Source organism: Trematomus bernacchii, unplaced genomic scaffold, assembly GCF_902827165.1.
Source record: "Trematomus bernacchii unplaced genomic scaffold, fTreBer1.1, whole genome shotgun sequence".
NCBI lineage: Eukaryota > Metazoa > Chordata > Actinopteri > Perciformes > Nototheniidae > Trematomus > Trematomus bernacchii.
Genome location: NW_022987698.1, coordinates 10,954,942 through 10,967,829, shown reverse-complemented (window position 1 = coordinate 10,967,829; position 12,888 = coordinate 10,954,942). Strand labels below are relative to the sequence as shown.

Here is a 12,888-nt window from a genome sequence, read left to right as displayed (position 1 = left end):
TGATCAGAGGATAAGGAGAACAGGAGTGACTGGGAAAAAAGAGGAGACTTGTCTTTTTGATGTGAATGAGGGAGATGTAATACTGATATAGATTAATGGAGATAGCGGGGTAAGGTAGAGCAGAGACCCGTCTCACAGGCTACTTGTTTCTCCTGCATATTAATGATGGTGGAGCAGCAGGAAACACAGCAATGCAGATAAACCAGGCATGTGCATTGCTTTCTCATCCAAAACACTTCCAAGCATCCATTGTGTTGTGGTGGCTAGATTTAACAAGTAGTTTTGAGAGATTCAATTTTAATCTGGGCAATATACCAAAACCAGAACAAGTTTCTATTTTGAGCTCTGTCCAGCTCAAAGAATGTTGATTAAGGCTTACTAAATTAACTGGCTTGTTTCGTCTCAGCTAATAAACATCAATATTTGTCGACTTACATTTCAGTAAACTAAATCATTAATGTTGTGATTTATAATTAAAACGTAATCTTATTTTTTCTGTTTTAAATCCTGACAAATGTAATAGATTTGAGTTTTAGTTGGATCACTTTTTTAAATGACATCATCTTTGGCTCTAGGAAACCTAACAGACATGTTTCACTGCTCAACATATATTGCATTGTCTAAATAATACCCATTTAGTTGAAAACATATTTTACAGACTAATCAATCAGGAAAATATTTGCCCTAAAACATAAATTCAGACATAACATATAAAGTCAAATTTTAGGATGAACCGATAAAAGATAGAAGTCCCACACACACAGCACAAGTGTCAGATTAATTTAAGAGGCAGCCCAACTGTTTTGGCAGGAAGTACTGAGTGGCCTGTGGCCATTCACAAGATGAAAAAATGGTCAAAGGTCTCAGCCCACACACACTGTCACAAAATGTCTTGTGTGACATCTCGGAGAAGAAGAGACCCACACTTTGCTGCTGCTTTGCTTAATCGGAATGGATTTCTCTAAAAGCAAAACATTGGCCTGGAAAATGTGTGCGATAGAGCCAAAATGCCAATGAGGAGAGAGCGAGGGGGAGAGACGGAGGGAAGAGGGAAATGGTCTTATGAAGAGGAGACAATGCAAAGTTAGTGTGGGTGGTCTGCCAAGCCTGCTAGAGAAATATCACGCTCACATCACTCTCACACCCACTCCGGCTCGCAGGATTCCCCATGGCACAGGCATGTCGGCCAAACGTTGACAATCTCTGTCCAATCAAGGCCCTGTGGCCCTTAATTACTGAGCCGTAACCTCTAACAATAATTCATGCATTTCAAAGCTCATGAGATAATCGGGGCATTGAAACGCCTCTGGAGCTGAAGATGAAGTGAACGAGAGATGGCTAACAGAGGGAGACCTTTGCTGATTTGTGGGCTAGAACTCTTTCAGATTGAAGTGGCCATAGAAAATTGCTTGAACCTTAAGACGACAGTTGTTGCATGAAAAATGAGTGTTCTGTCACAAAAGCTTTGGTTATGCGTCACCATTATCTACATGAATACATTATAATCTATATATGTGAACTCGGGTCATAGACGTAGAGTGAATAGAAAACCTCATGCTTTTTACATGGCAAATGTAATATTTATTTTGAGGTTCTCAGACAGAAAATGTGGCTGTATTTTCACAGAAACCACTACATACAAATACAGTACATCCTAATGATTAATTATATCACTTAACTCCGCACCACAGGTAAGATTATGAATAAGGGTAATTATGGTAATTATAAACATGCAGGGACAAGGTGAACATGTATTTACGAGAGAATTTTTTCTGGTGTCACCTTGTTCCACTTATTGATTGGGCACTGTAAAGTGTTACATGACAAGATGAATCATTCCTTAGTAACATCTATTTTACCAGGACTTTTACTGTTGACTCTGTTTTTGGCTGCATGAGGCAGATCAAAATGGTGCCAGTAAATAGAAGTATGAATGCAGCACATGCACATATTGCTTGTTCGATTATAAGTGCACTTTAAAAAACGCATGAGCACTTTACTTGACTAACAGTGATGTATTTGTTGTTGTTGTCTGAAATGTATTCTTTGATAATGTTTAAAAGTGGATTAGAGAGCCTGGACAGATGCATTTCATTGCACTTTAATATATACTAAAATATGCTTGGACTAATTATCCTAATATAAAAGGTAAATGGGTTTTTATTGCTTTATTTATCTATAATTCAGAAATGTTAAGTGCTTTAAATGTTAGAAATGATAAATCGGCTTTATAAGGCAAGGAAAATCCAATCAACAAATTGCTGTGAAAGCCTCCTTTAATTCTTCCTTTTTTGACATTGGGTCTGTGATTCCTAATAATGGGCCTTGACCCGTTCTTTTTAAAAATTGCAGCTCAGATTATAGCACAACCAGTAACTGATATTTTTAATCTCTCCCTGTCCACTCACACACTGCCAGCTGTGTGGAAGCAAGCTCTGGTATCGCCCCTCTTGAAAGCTGGTGATCCCACGGAGTTGAATAACTATCGTCCTATCTCAAATCTTTCTGTGTTATCAAAGATTCTTGAGTCCCTTGTTTCTACTCAGCTAAAACTTTTTTTAAATTCACACAACATCCTTAACCCTATGCAATCTGGATTCAGATCAAAGCACAGTACTGTGACTGCCAGTCTGAAAGTCTTAGACGATATTAAGGCTGCTTTGGATAAGAAATCAGTTTGTGTTGCATTGTTTATTGACCTAGCCAAAGCATTTGACACTGTTGATCACCACATTATGTCTAATGTTATGTTGGTGTCTAGTTTCGGTCACAATGCCATTTGCTGGTTTCAGAGTTATCTAACCGACCGCACTCAATGCGTCAGGTTGGGTAGTACTGTCTCTGACCCTGTCACCTTGGAGAAGGGAGTTCCACAGGGCTCTATCTTGGGGCCCTTGCTCTTTTCATTATATGTAAACACTATTTGTAATCAGATGCAATTTTCTACCTATCATATGTATGCTGATGACACTATTGTATACTCATGTGCTCCTTCTCTGGATATGGCCGTTTCCAATTTAAAATCAGATTTTATCACGCTGCAGCATGCGCTTCTTGATTCTAAACTGCTATTGAACAGTAAGAAAACCAAAGCAATGCTTTTTGCTCCCAAGTCAGCGTCCTCTTCTTGCCTCTCCATTGACACCCTTGATGGCGTTTCTGTTGAATTTGTTGATACCTACAAATATCTGGGCTTTTGGTTGGACAGTAATCTGAACTTTAAACACCATATTGAAGTTTTAACAAAGAAATTGAAATTCACTCTTGGCTTCCTTTTCAGATTTAAATGTTGTTTTTCAATTTCATCCCGTAAAAGGTTGGTCTCTGGCTTATTCCTGTCCCAGCTGGACTACGGTGATACCATTTATAGATTTGCCTGTCCCACTGTTTTGGCCAAACTTGACCCACTTTACCATGCTGCACTGCGTTATATATCAAATGCACCCTATAGGACTCATCATTGCACATTGTATAGCCTAACTGGATGGTCCTCACTTACTATGCGTAGGATGCAGCACTGGTTTTTATTAATGTATAAAGCCATTTTAGGTAAGCTTCCACTCTACATATGTGTCAGATTTGCTCCAGTTTGTGACTCTTACAAACTCAGATCCAGTGCCTGGATACGGTTCCAGGTACCTACTGTGCGGACTGAGGCTGGAAAAAGGAGTCTTTCTTATTATGGTCCTTGGTCTTGGAATGACCTTCAATCACGCCTTAAACTGAGGGCACTTGTCTCTATAGCATGTTTTAAATTGAAGTTGTCTGAAGTCCTCACCACCAGCTGCTCTTGCAGTAACAAGTAGTGTACTTTTTTTATTGTCCTAATGTGCACAATGTAGTGACTGCTTTTTCGTCTTTTGTTTTCTTTATGTTCTCTGTATTTTATATGTTTGTGTTATGTGTTATGTGTAACGTTGCTGCCTTCTTGGCCAGGTCAGCATTGAAAATGAGATTTTATCTCAATGTTTTTTATCTGGTTAAATAAAGGTTAAATAAAAATAAATAAAAATAAAGGACACAATTTCCACTGATAGAAAAACATACACTTTTGAACACATTTGCATGTTTTACTTTATACTCGGTCTTTACATTTTTGTAAAGTGTAGGAAAAGCTCTCTATTTTATCAATACATTATACAAACACATCTTATAGACTTTTTAAAATATATTATACCGCCAAACCAAATTTCTTACAATTTTATTTCGTGATTTTTATGCTAATCCATCAAATAGCTGTTGGGACTTTCATTTTTATTTTTTTGTAAATATGGAGGGAAACAGATCATGCAGATCATGTGGAATAGCAATTATTTAGCAATTATTTAGGACATTTCAAAAAGACAATTAAAATTCCTTCTCAGAGTCTGCTGAAATTATTTAGGACATTTCAGCAGCATGTTTCCCTCTGTGTGCTTATTACCTGGCAAAGCTGAATTAATGCTTCCATTTGGCGTGTTTATACATATATGCAGTTCCATCATTAGCTCATCCCGGGTAATTAGGCTACTGTTAATCTCAATTGAACACACCTGCTATTATTAATCTCCTCTGCACATACAGCAGAGTGACATTGACAAGGCTTTTTGATGTGAGGCTCATGAGGAGAAAGAAGGAGTTGGGATTGGCATGTTGTATCTTCCTCTCAGACTTCACCTTCTCATAGCAATTAACGACCACAAAAACCTATGGAACAACCTGGGTCAGGATTAATAAACCTCTATCACAAGTCATTACATTGAGCCTTGGAGCGGATTATCCCTGTCCACTGAATGGATGTCTCAATTGTCTGCCTCTCTTAATTCCCAGTTGGACACTCAGTCAAGCGTGTCAGGATTCGATCACAATGGGACATATATATAACCATTTGAAAAAGTTGATAATGGAAAATGGCATGGGGCATATACCTAGGTAACAGTTATTGGAATAGACATGTAGGTCCAGGGCCTAATGTGTACAGAATCACTCAGAGGGAAATCCATGTGTTCCTGCCGGTGAGACGAGAAAGAGCTTTTGTTTTTAACTGATGAGATTTCCCGGAGGAGAAAAACCTTGCACTCCAGATATTGGAATTGATTCGCTTCTCTGCAGCGATCCAGATATTTACCTTCTAGCTAATTGCAAGAGGCAAGGCCCATTCGGTGTAGACGGAATAAGACTCACAGAGGAGCAATGCATTTTCTTCTATGGCTTTTGGACTAACGCCACACCTTCCATTTAAAAGGTTCAGCTCATTGCAAGTGCACAGCATTGTCCAAGGCGACCTGAAATGATCCAAAAGCAGTCTTCACTTGGGTAAAAGTGTCGAAAAGATAGTTGTAGGGAATGTTGGCAAACACAAGTAGTATCCTCAAGTTATTCTATAATTGAGTTTCAAGATGGATCTCTTGAAAAAATCTTTTTTTTTCTACCATTATGGATATTAGTTGCCCCGGACAAGCACAAAATATGCTGCTTCATCATCAGCCCACTTCACATGAGGATCAGGGACAAAGTCACAAGTAGATAATTCTTTAAGCTCGACCCATTCATTGAAACCCCTTGAGTCCTGAAGTGAACACATTTTCTTGATTGCATGATGTGGCTGATTATTTCAAATACACTTGTTGAAAATCCTTTTCAGTCTCCCTCAGGAAAGTTGAAACTACATTATTACAAATGTCCGATTCAACCTCACACTTGACATGGTTACCAGTGAGCCAAATGAGGGACGGCACAGGATGCATTTCCTCTGATTTAAACACAATGTATGCAATTTGTAGGTACGCACAATGTCATAATGTATGTGACTTGTCTATGTTTTACAGATCAGGAGCGGATAGGAAAGGACTCCACTTATGAGCAGGAGGGAAAGGTTCAGTTTGTAATTGATGCAGTGTATGCGATGGCTCATGCCCTGCACAACATGCACCAGGAGCTCTGCCCGGGGACGGTGGGCCTCTGCGCTAAAATGGATCCGATCAATGGCACTCATCTGCTCAAGCACATCCGCCGTCTCAACTTTGCAGGTCAGTCCCGTAACTTGTTAATACTGGAATGCATGTGTTTCACCTTTCAAAAAGAAGACCAAATGTTAACATCCACCCTAAGGCCAATTACCCAGTGTCACCTGGTAAACGCCTCAGTTCGAGAGGCTGTAAGGGCTTGAAATGGTAAAAACTGGAGTGGGACAGCACTTTGTGGTGAAATATCAAGTTACAGCGATGTTGCCAAACATTAGTGTAGTTCCCAGACCCTGCAATCCACATCCATTTGTGCCTCAGTAAGATATTTAAACCCAAATTGGTCGCAATGGCCAACGGTGTGCGAATGGGTGTGAATCTGATTCTCCCTGAGCAAGTGGAACCTTGTACAGTAAAGCAGCCTCTGCCGCTGAATGAGTAGGTGTGAATGGGTGACTGTTTATCTGTATCTGTAAAAGCACTTTGAGGGGTTGTAACAACTGGAAAAGCACTATAAAAATGAAAGAGTTCATTGTTAAATAATCAATTGTTTTGGAACAGCATTATTGAGCAAAATGAAAATAAATTGTTAATAATAAGAAGGTTATAAGGCCAGGCTTACATTCCTTTGATCACATATGTTTTATGTTCCTTAATGTTATTGTTTCATGTACATTTAATATACCTGGCTTACCTCCCTCCTCTTTCTTTACCTTTCAATGCCTTCAAATTATGATTTGTTGTATGGCTATCAGCCATAGTCCGCATAAATGGCTTTAAATGTCTGCAAGGGCCCTCCAGCCCTTTAAGGAATTGACAGTGGAACTGATCTAAACCATCGCAATCTTTCCAGGAGTAATTGTTGTTCACCTGGAAACATTGGAAGGTTGTAAATCAAATGTATTTCACGTGCTGTACATTACCTCAAGGGTCTTGGAAAAAGAATGATTGGAAATCAAAAAATTATTTCCTCCATATAGACGTCATCAAAATCTCATTCTTCACAAACCAGAACCTTAGTTTCTTTCTTCTCTTGTATGACACGTTTTCAATTTCCTCCCAGTGGCTACATGATACCAAGCTATCAGTGAAGTTCACATTATGAGTAATAATTAACTGCTTTCACACACAGAGCAGTGATCCACGGCTTCATTTTATAGACAGTGTCTGTTTAAAGCAAAGCAATTCAAGACAATTCAAATTCCTTCTCAGAGTCTTGAGTATGCAGTGTTTGTACGGATAAATTATTCATTTGAACTCCTGCTCTTCAAGCTAATTTGTCATACTTCTTGCATTGGCAAAATGTCAATCAATGTTTAATTCATCTCTGAGAAGTAAAATAAATAATGCTTTCAAAATGGGTGATTTAAAGGCATTCACGTCTCAGAAGATCAGGTTCTAATGAAAGAGAGGATACCACTGTAAAACACACCACTAAAGTCTCCCTGCACCACTGCTGCCAAAGGAAATCACAAGCCATTAGTCCAATGTGTTGTTCTCTACCGGACACATGACTCATCTCACTTCCTGATCCTGTATGCACGGCTGTTTATCCTTTGTGTTTCTTTTTGGCGAACCAACTTGCATTTGAATCCCTAAGCACACTTTTAAATGAATGGAAAATGTAAGAGATGAATCATTGAAGATGCCTCTATATCAACACATGTTTATACTTTGTTATAGGGGTTTTTCCTTTTCCTGCAGTGTGTTATATACAGTAGGTTTTGGTGCATGTAAATGGTCTGTAAAGGCTAAAATCCTAAAGTTCCCTCCAGAGGGAGTGTCTCTCCCACACACCATTTACATGCACCAAAGCCTATACAACACACCTGCCTGAAACGCTTCCATTGGACTCCTTCACTTACTTTTATGATATAATGAAATCACTATGTACATTTGCGCTTCTATTGGCTAGCGCTCCAACAAATTGTACATGATAAGCTAAGGAGCGGCACATGTCCGACACATCTCTAAGATCTTGACCAATCACAACAGAGCTGGCCAGCAAACCAAACCAATCAGAGCAGACTGGGCTCTGGTTTCAGACAGAGGGTGAAAAGAGGTGCTGCAGCACAGGCAGTATGAGAAAAATAAAGAGCTTTTTACAGTAGAGAGACAAAATACAAATATGAGTTTTTCAGGCAAAATGTATGGGGAAAGCAAACCTACATAAAGGCCCACAAAAATACCCTCAAAAAAGTATCCTGGTTGTTGTACCCAGATTTAAAAACAGTTCCTAGTAAGCTGTCTTTCAGCTTCTGTGTCGACTGATGTCAGTGGGATATCGCTTCTGATTTGTTAGCTTCCAATTCAACTAAAGAACAATCCCCTCCTTAAAGGTGGGGTAGGTAAGTTTGAGAAACCGGCTCGAGATACACTTTTTGTTATATTCCATGGAATGCTCTTAACATCCCGATAGCAATGAATATCTTAAGTGCTTTGACAAAAAATCCATAATAAAATGTCATCTGTGGAAGCCGTAGTACTGTAAAAAGCACGACCAATCATTTTAGCCGGCCCGGCTAAAATAACTGGATGGCCTACCTGCCTGTCAGCCTTCCATCTGTGCACAAACTTATCTCGTGCCCTCATTGGTCATGTGCGCGTTCGTGTGTGTTGGAGGAGGGGCTCTGTAAGGAAGTGGCAGATTTTCTCCGGTTGTGTATTTTCAAATTCTAGCGATCTCGAGCCGGTTTCTCAAACTTACCTACCCTACCTTTAATGGAAATTGTATTACATGGACACCATGTCAGACTGAACAAAGGAAATAAAACTAAAAGTCAAGTCAGTGTCGGATTTGGCTAGTGATATAATTATTAAAGGTAGTTTTTCAACATCACGTATACACAAAAATAAAAGAAGACAGGGGTGCCCACACTTTTTAAGCTTGGGAGCTACTTTTAAAATGACCAAGCCCAAATGATCTACCTACAGGCCCCTGCCCAATCTGTATTGTGAGCTGGGGGGGGGGGGGGTGATAGTTGGACTAAACGGCGGATAAACTGTGGCGCGCTGACACTAATTGCGCCGCATAAGCGTATGATAGTGCGCCACATTTGCGCTTCAGATGAGGTGGTGAGGCCCCCTCATAACTGCATGAACCCGTATGGCACAATACAACTCAGACTGGCTTACCTGTATGTCAATCAAGTGGCAAATGCCATAGTAAGGATGGATGATAGGCTAACTTAAAAAAATAAAAAAAATAAAATGTTTTTATTTATTTATTTATTTTCTTCTTTTTTTTTCAATGCCATGCGATCTACCCACACTACCCTTGCGATCGACCGGTCGATCTTGATCGACGTATTGGGCACCCCTGGTCTAAGAGCTTTATAAAGATATACAGCCTTATATATAGTCTCTTTATTTCAAACCATTTGTTATTCACAAGCTACTTTCAGGGTCACTTTCATTGTATGTTTTTATTTTAGCAACCAATCTGCTGAATTTGGTACTATAGTGAGAGAGTATGTATAGAGTTTTTATTTATTTAGAATTGACATAGTGTGTAAATACAGTACAGTATATGGTTATAGTACAAATGTCCTCGTGTTCAAACAGTATCCCTCCAACAAAATACCCAACACTTGTTCAGTTCATGATCAATGTAAAGCCATCAAGTTAATCAGGTAGAACAAGTAAACAATCCCCCTCCACAACAACAAGCTTTAATACAGCCCTCACCTCCAACTTCACCAACTGAGCAGCTCAAAATCCGATAGCATGTGGGAGGAAAACAGCTGATGGGCCGCTGTTCCCAACAGGCAGCATGTTGGGCTTAATGATTCTCTCTGTTGTAAAACAGCTTCTCTCTTTCCCAGACAAAACATCTTCTCTATCTCTGTCTGGGTAACCGAGGTGAATGTCATTTTCAACAAAGGCTTGTGCTGGTTTACCAGTTGCGCACACCGTTAGCAATGTTAATTCTAGCTTGATATCATTTTGTTTCACACAAATGAGCCTGGCACAAGTTAAGAGTTAGAGTAGTTTAAAAATGCAACAACTCTCTGGAAAACATGGCAGCTTTTATTTTGTATTTCTTTTTTTCATCTTATTTTTTATTTTACGAACTATTTGCCGCAGAAAAAAGGATGACATTGATAGATAGAATATGTCAATGATGGATACAATTTTCCTAATAGAGAGTACGAGAGCACCAGGTTAATATAAAGTGACATCGGCCTATCTTTTCAGGCGTGCAAATTGGAATAGCACAACAGAAACATAGATAATAATAATAATAATAACAATAATAATAATAAATGGAATTTATAAAGCGCCTTTCACGGGACCCAAGGTCGCTGTACATGGTGGACAGACAAAACAAAACAGACAATGAGGAGCGAACAAAAACAAGAACAAAATAAAATAAAATAAAGGAAGCCAGGGGACCAGGAAAGGACTAGGGGAACAGGTGGGTTTTTAGTGAGGATTTGAAGATGTCCAGTGAGGCAGCGTTCCGGATCTCAGGAGGAAGTGCATTCCAGAGGGTGGGGGCCGCAACACTGAACGCCCTGTCACCCACAGTGCGAAGGCGAGAGTGGGGGATGGAGAGCAGGCCCGTGTCGGAGGACCGCAGACTCCGAGAAGGGGTGTAGGGATGTAGGAGGTCTGTTAAGTACTGGGGGGTGAGGGTATGGAGGGACTTGTACGTGAGGAGGAGTGTTTTATAGTGAATCCGGGACTTGACCGGCAGCCAGTGGAGGTGGATGAGGGTGGGGGTGATATGTTTTTTATTTGATTCTTTGCACAATGACGATTGAGTGGTGCTCTTTTCAGAAAGTGGCTTTGACAAGATTTTTAGCCGCTAAGTTTAGACATACATTTCCAGTGCAGTAGATCCTTTTGAACTGAATGTTGTTCTGAGCAGGCAAAATGTATTAATGTTTCAACACCATCTGACCAGAGGGGTTGCCTTAAGGTTACACTACACACTCTATCTAATTGCATCAGCACACAGCAGTATATTGAACTTGTCCAGATACATAAAACAACCTCACTGCGGAGACCCGGCTTGCCAGATTGTATTTTATATTATCAAAGGTTTTCATGTTTATCTCTGTTGTGATATTAGTACGTTACACACCAGTAAACACACAGCATAGTCATCTCTTTTTTCTTACGGACAAATAGCAATCGCAAGAAATTGATGTTAAACTAGGTCATTTTTCGTTGTTGTTGTGATGAATCACTCTTCAGGCTGAGCCAGCAAGAGCCTATTGTTACACATTTCTGTGTATTGTCAGCAGTTCTAGTGGACATCGGCTAAAAATAATTCACATTTCTTCCTCCGCAGAGAAGCACAGCCATGAGGAGTTGAGTAAGACCATATCCATAGCACATGTTCTGTGTCTTAGATTTCACATGTAATCAAACTCAACTGATAAAGGTCAATGTCAAAGAGCCTCCTAAAAACCTAAGGCATTAATATTGGCCATACATACACCTGGCACGCTCCAAAAGCCATTGTTCTGCGACATCTCCTCGGGCTGTCGGGGTCTCTAGGGGACACGGAATGATAGTCGATGACAGATAACCTTTAAAAAGAGGAGAGGTAATGGGACTGAAGTATTTGCTGCTGTGCTGGGATATTTTCACTAGTCTTGGAGTAACTGCATGAGAAACAGTACAAAGTCAAGGTGCTTGGTATATTTCCATTTCAGCAACTTTAAACTTCTAATCCGCTTCATCTGTGAGACAAATATTTAACTTTTCACTCCACTAAATGTATCTGAAGTCTTTTGTTACTTTTCAGATTCAACTTTTTCCTCTACTTTTTCTATCCAGTGTCAACCATTTTTCTCCAGATTTGTTGATTTATAATTTGAATGTCTTGGTTTAACTCAAAGACAATGTGAAGGACCTTTTGATGTATCAAGAAATGTATCCTTTTTATTAAGTTAAACAAGCTCTTTAAAACTTTGCTCAGCTGGAAAATGCATCGGCACAAAACTGAATAAAACGTCTGCAATAACATCTATAGCATCTAAATGCAACACTCAAACACCTCTGGTCCATATGTACGTGCCGCTTGACTCTATGCAGAGCCTTCTTTCTTTTTTCCACCTCTGCATTCAATGTGTCTAAGAGTTGTTCAGACTTCAATAGGCCACAATTGAATGAAGCTCCTCATCAGTGTGTCATGTCTCTCGCTGTCATGTCAGGGAAAAGTGCTTTTGCTCTGCCTCAGAGTAAAAAGCAGGGTCCTCTCTGCAGTCGCTCTCACCAGGGACGGCTGTTATGACGGTGGAATAGAGACGAGATCTGAAGGTTTTCCCATCGCTGCACACCTATCTCTCTCTTCTCAGGCATGTGCAAAGTCTTCATTGTGTGCAGCTCAAAAGATGCTTCCAGTAGACAGCTTTTTAGCATAATGCAAAATGTCAGTTTTGCCTGACACACAGACCTGTTATTCACAAAAATGTATGACTATCGGCGTCTCAATATGACAAGAATGGACAGCTTTAAATAGAAAGCCCATTCATCATAGTGTGGTAACTGAAGAACCTGTTGTTGTACACACACTACAAGAAATATAGAAAGGTTGAGTAAAGCCATGTTAAACTAAACAGAAGAACCATGAGCTCTCTTGTAGACGGGACATGAATTTTTCCGAATTTTTTAAGTATTTCTTATCGTATTTAAGTTGTTTTGGTTTTTTTGCTTCTCCATTTTGTAACCCTGTTCCCATTTGTTAAGGCAAGCAACGCAAAGCAAATTAATTTAAACTGCAAATCAGGACAAGGCAATTCAAAGTGCTATTCAATACACATTAAAAGCATTGAGATATAGTGCATTTAAATACATTTCCAAACAGCAAACAAATAAAATAAGCTCAAATAGAATAAGACGGGTATAAAGTACAATAATAAAAGTTACAGTGCAATATATGATATGAATAGTTATTTGATTTAATAGAACGCATAGTCAAAAATAATAGTCT

General features: G+C 39.4%; 1 protein-coding gene across 1 annotated transcript in view; it reads left to right on the top strand.

Annotated features, from left to right (window-relative positions):
* Positions 1-12,888, top strand: part of LOC117489718 (metabotropic glutamate receptor 4-like) — a 141,485-nt gene that overhangs the window by 109,371 nt on the left and 19,226 nt on the right. Inside the window, exon 6 of the mRNA XM_034139239.1 lies at positions 5,808-6,008. Coding sequence (XP_033995130.1) covers positions 5,808-6,008 — 201 coding nt within the window. The remainder of the gene's footprint in view (positions 1-5,807; positions 6,009-12,888) is intronic.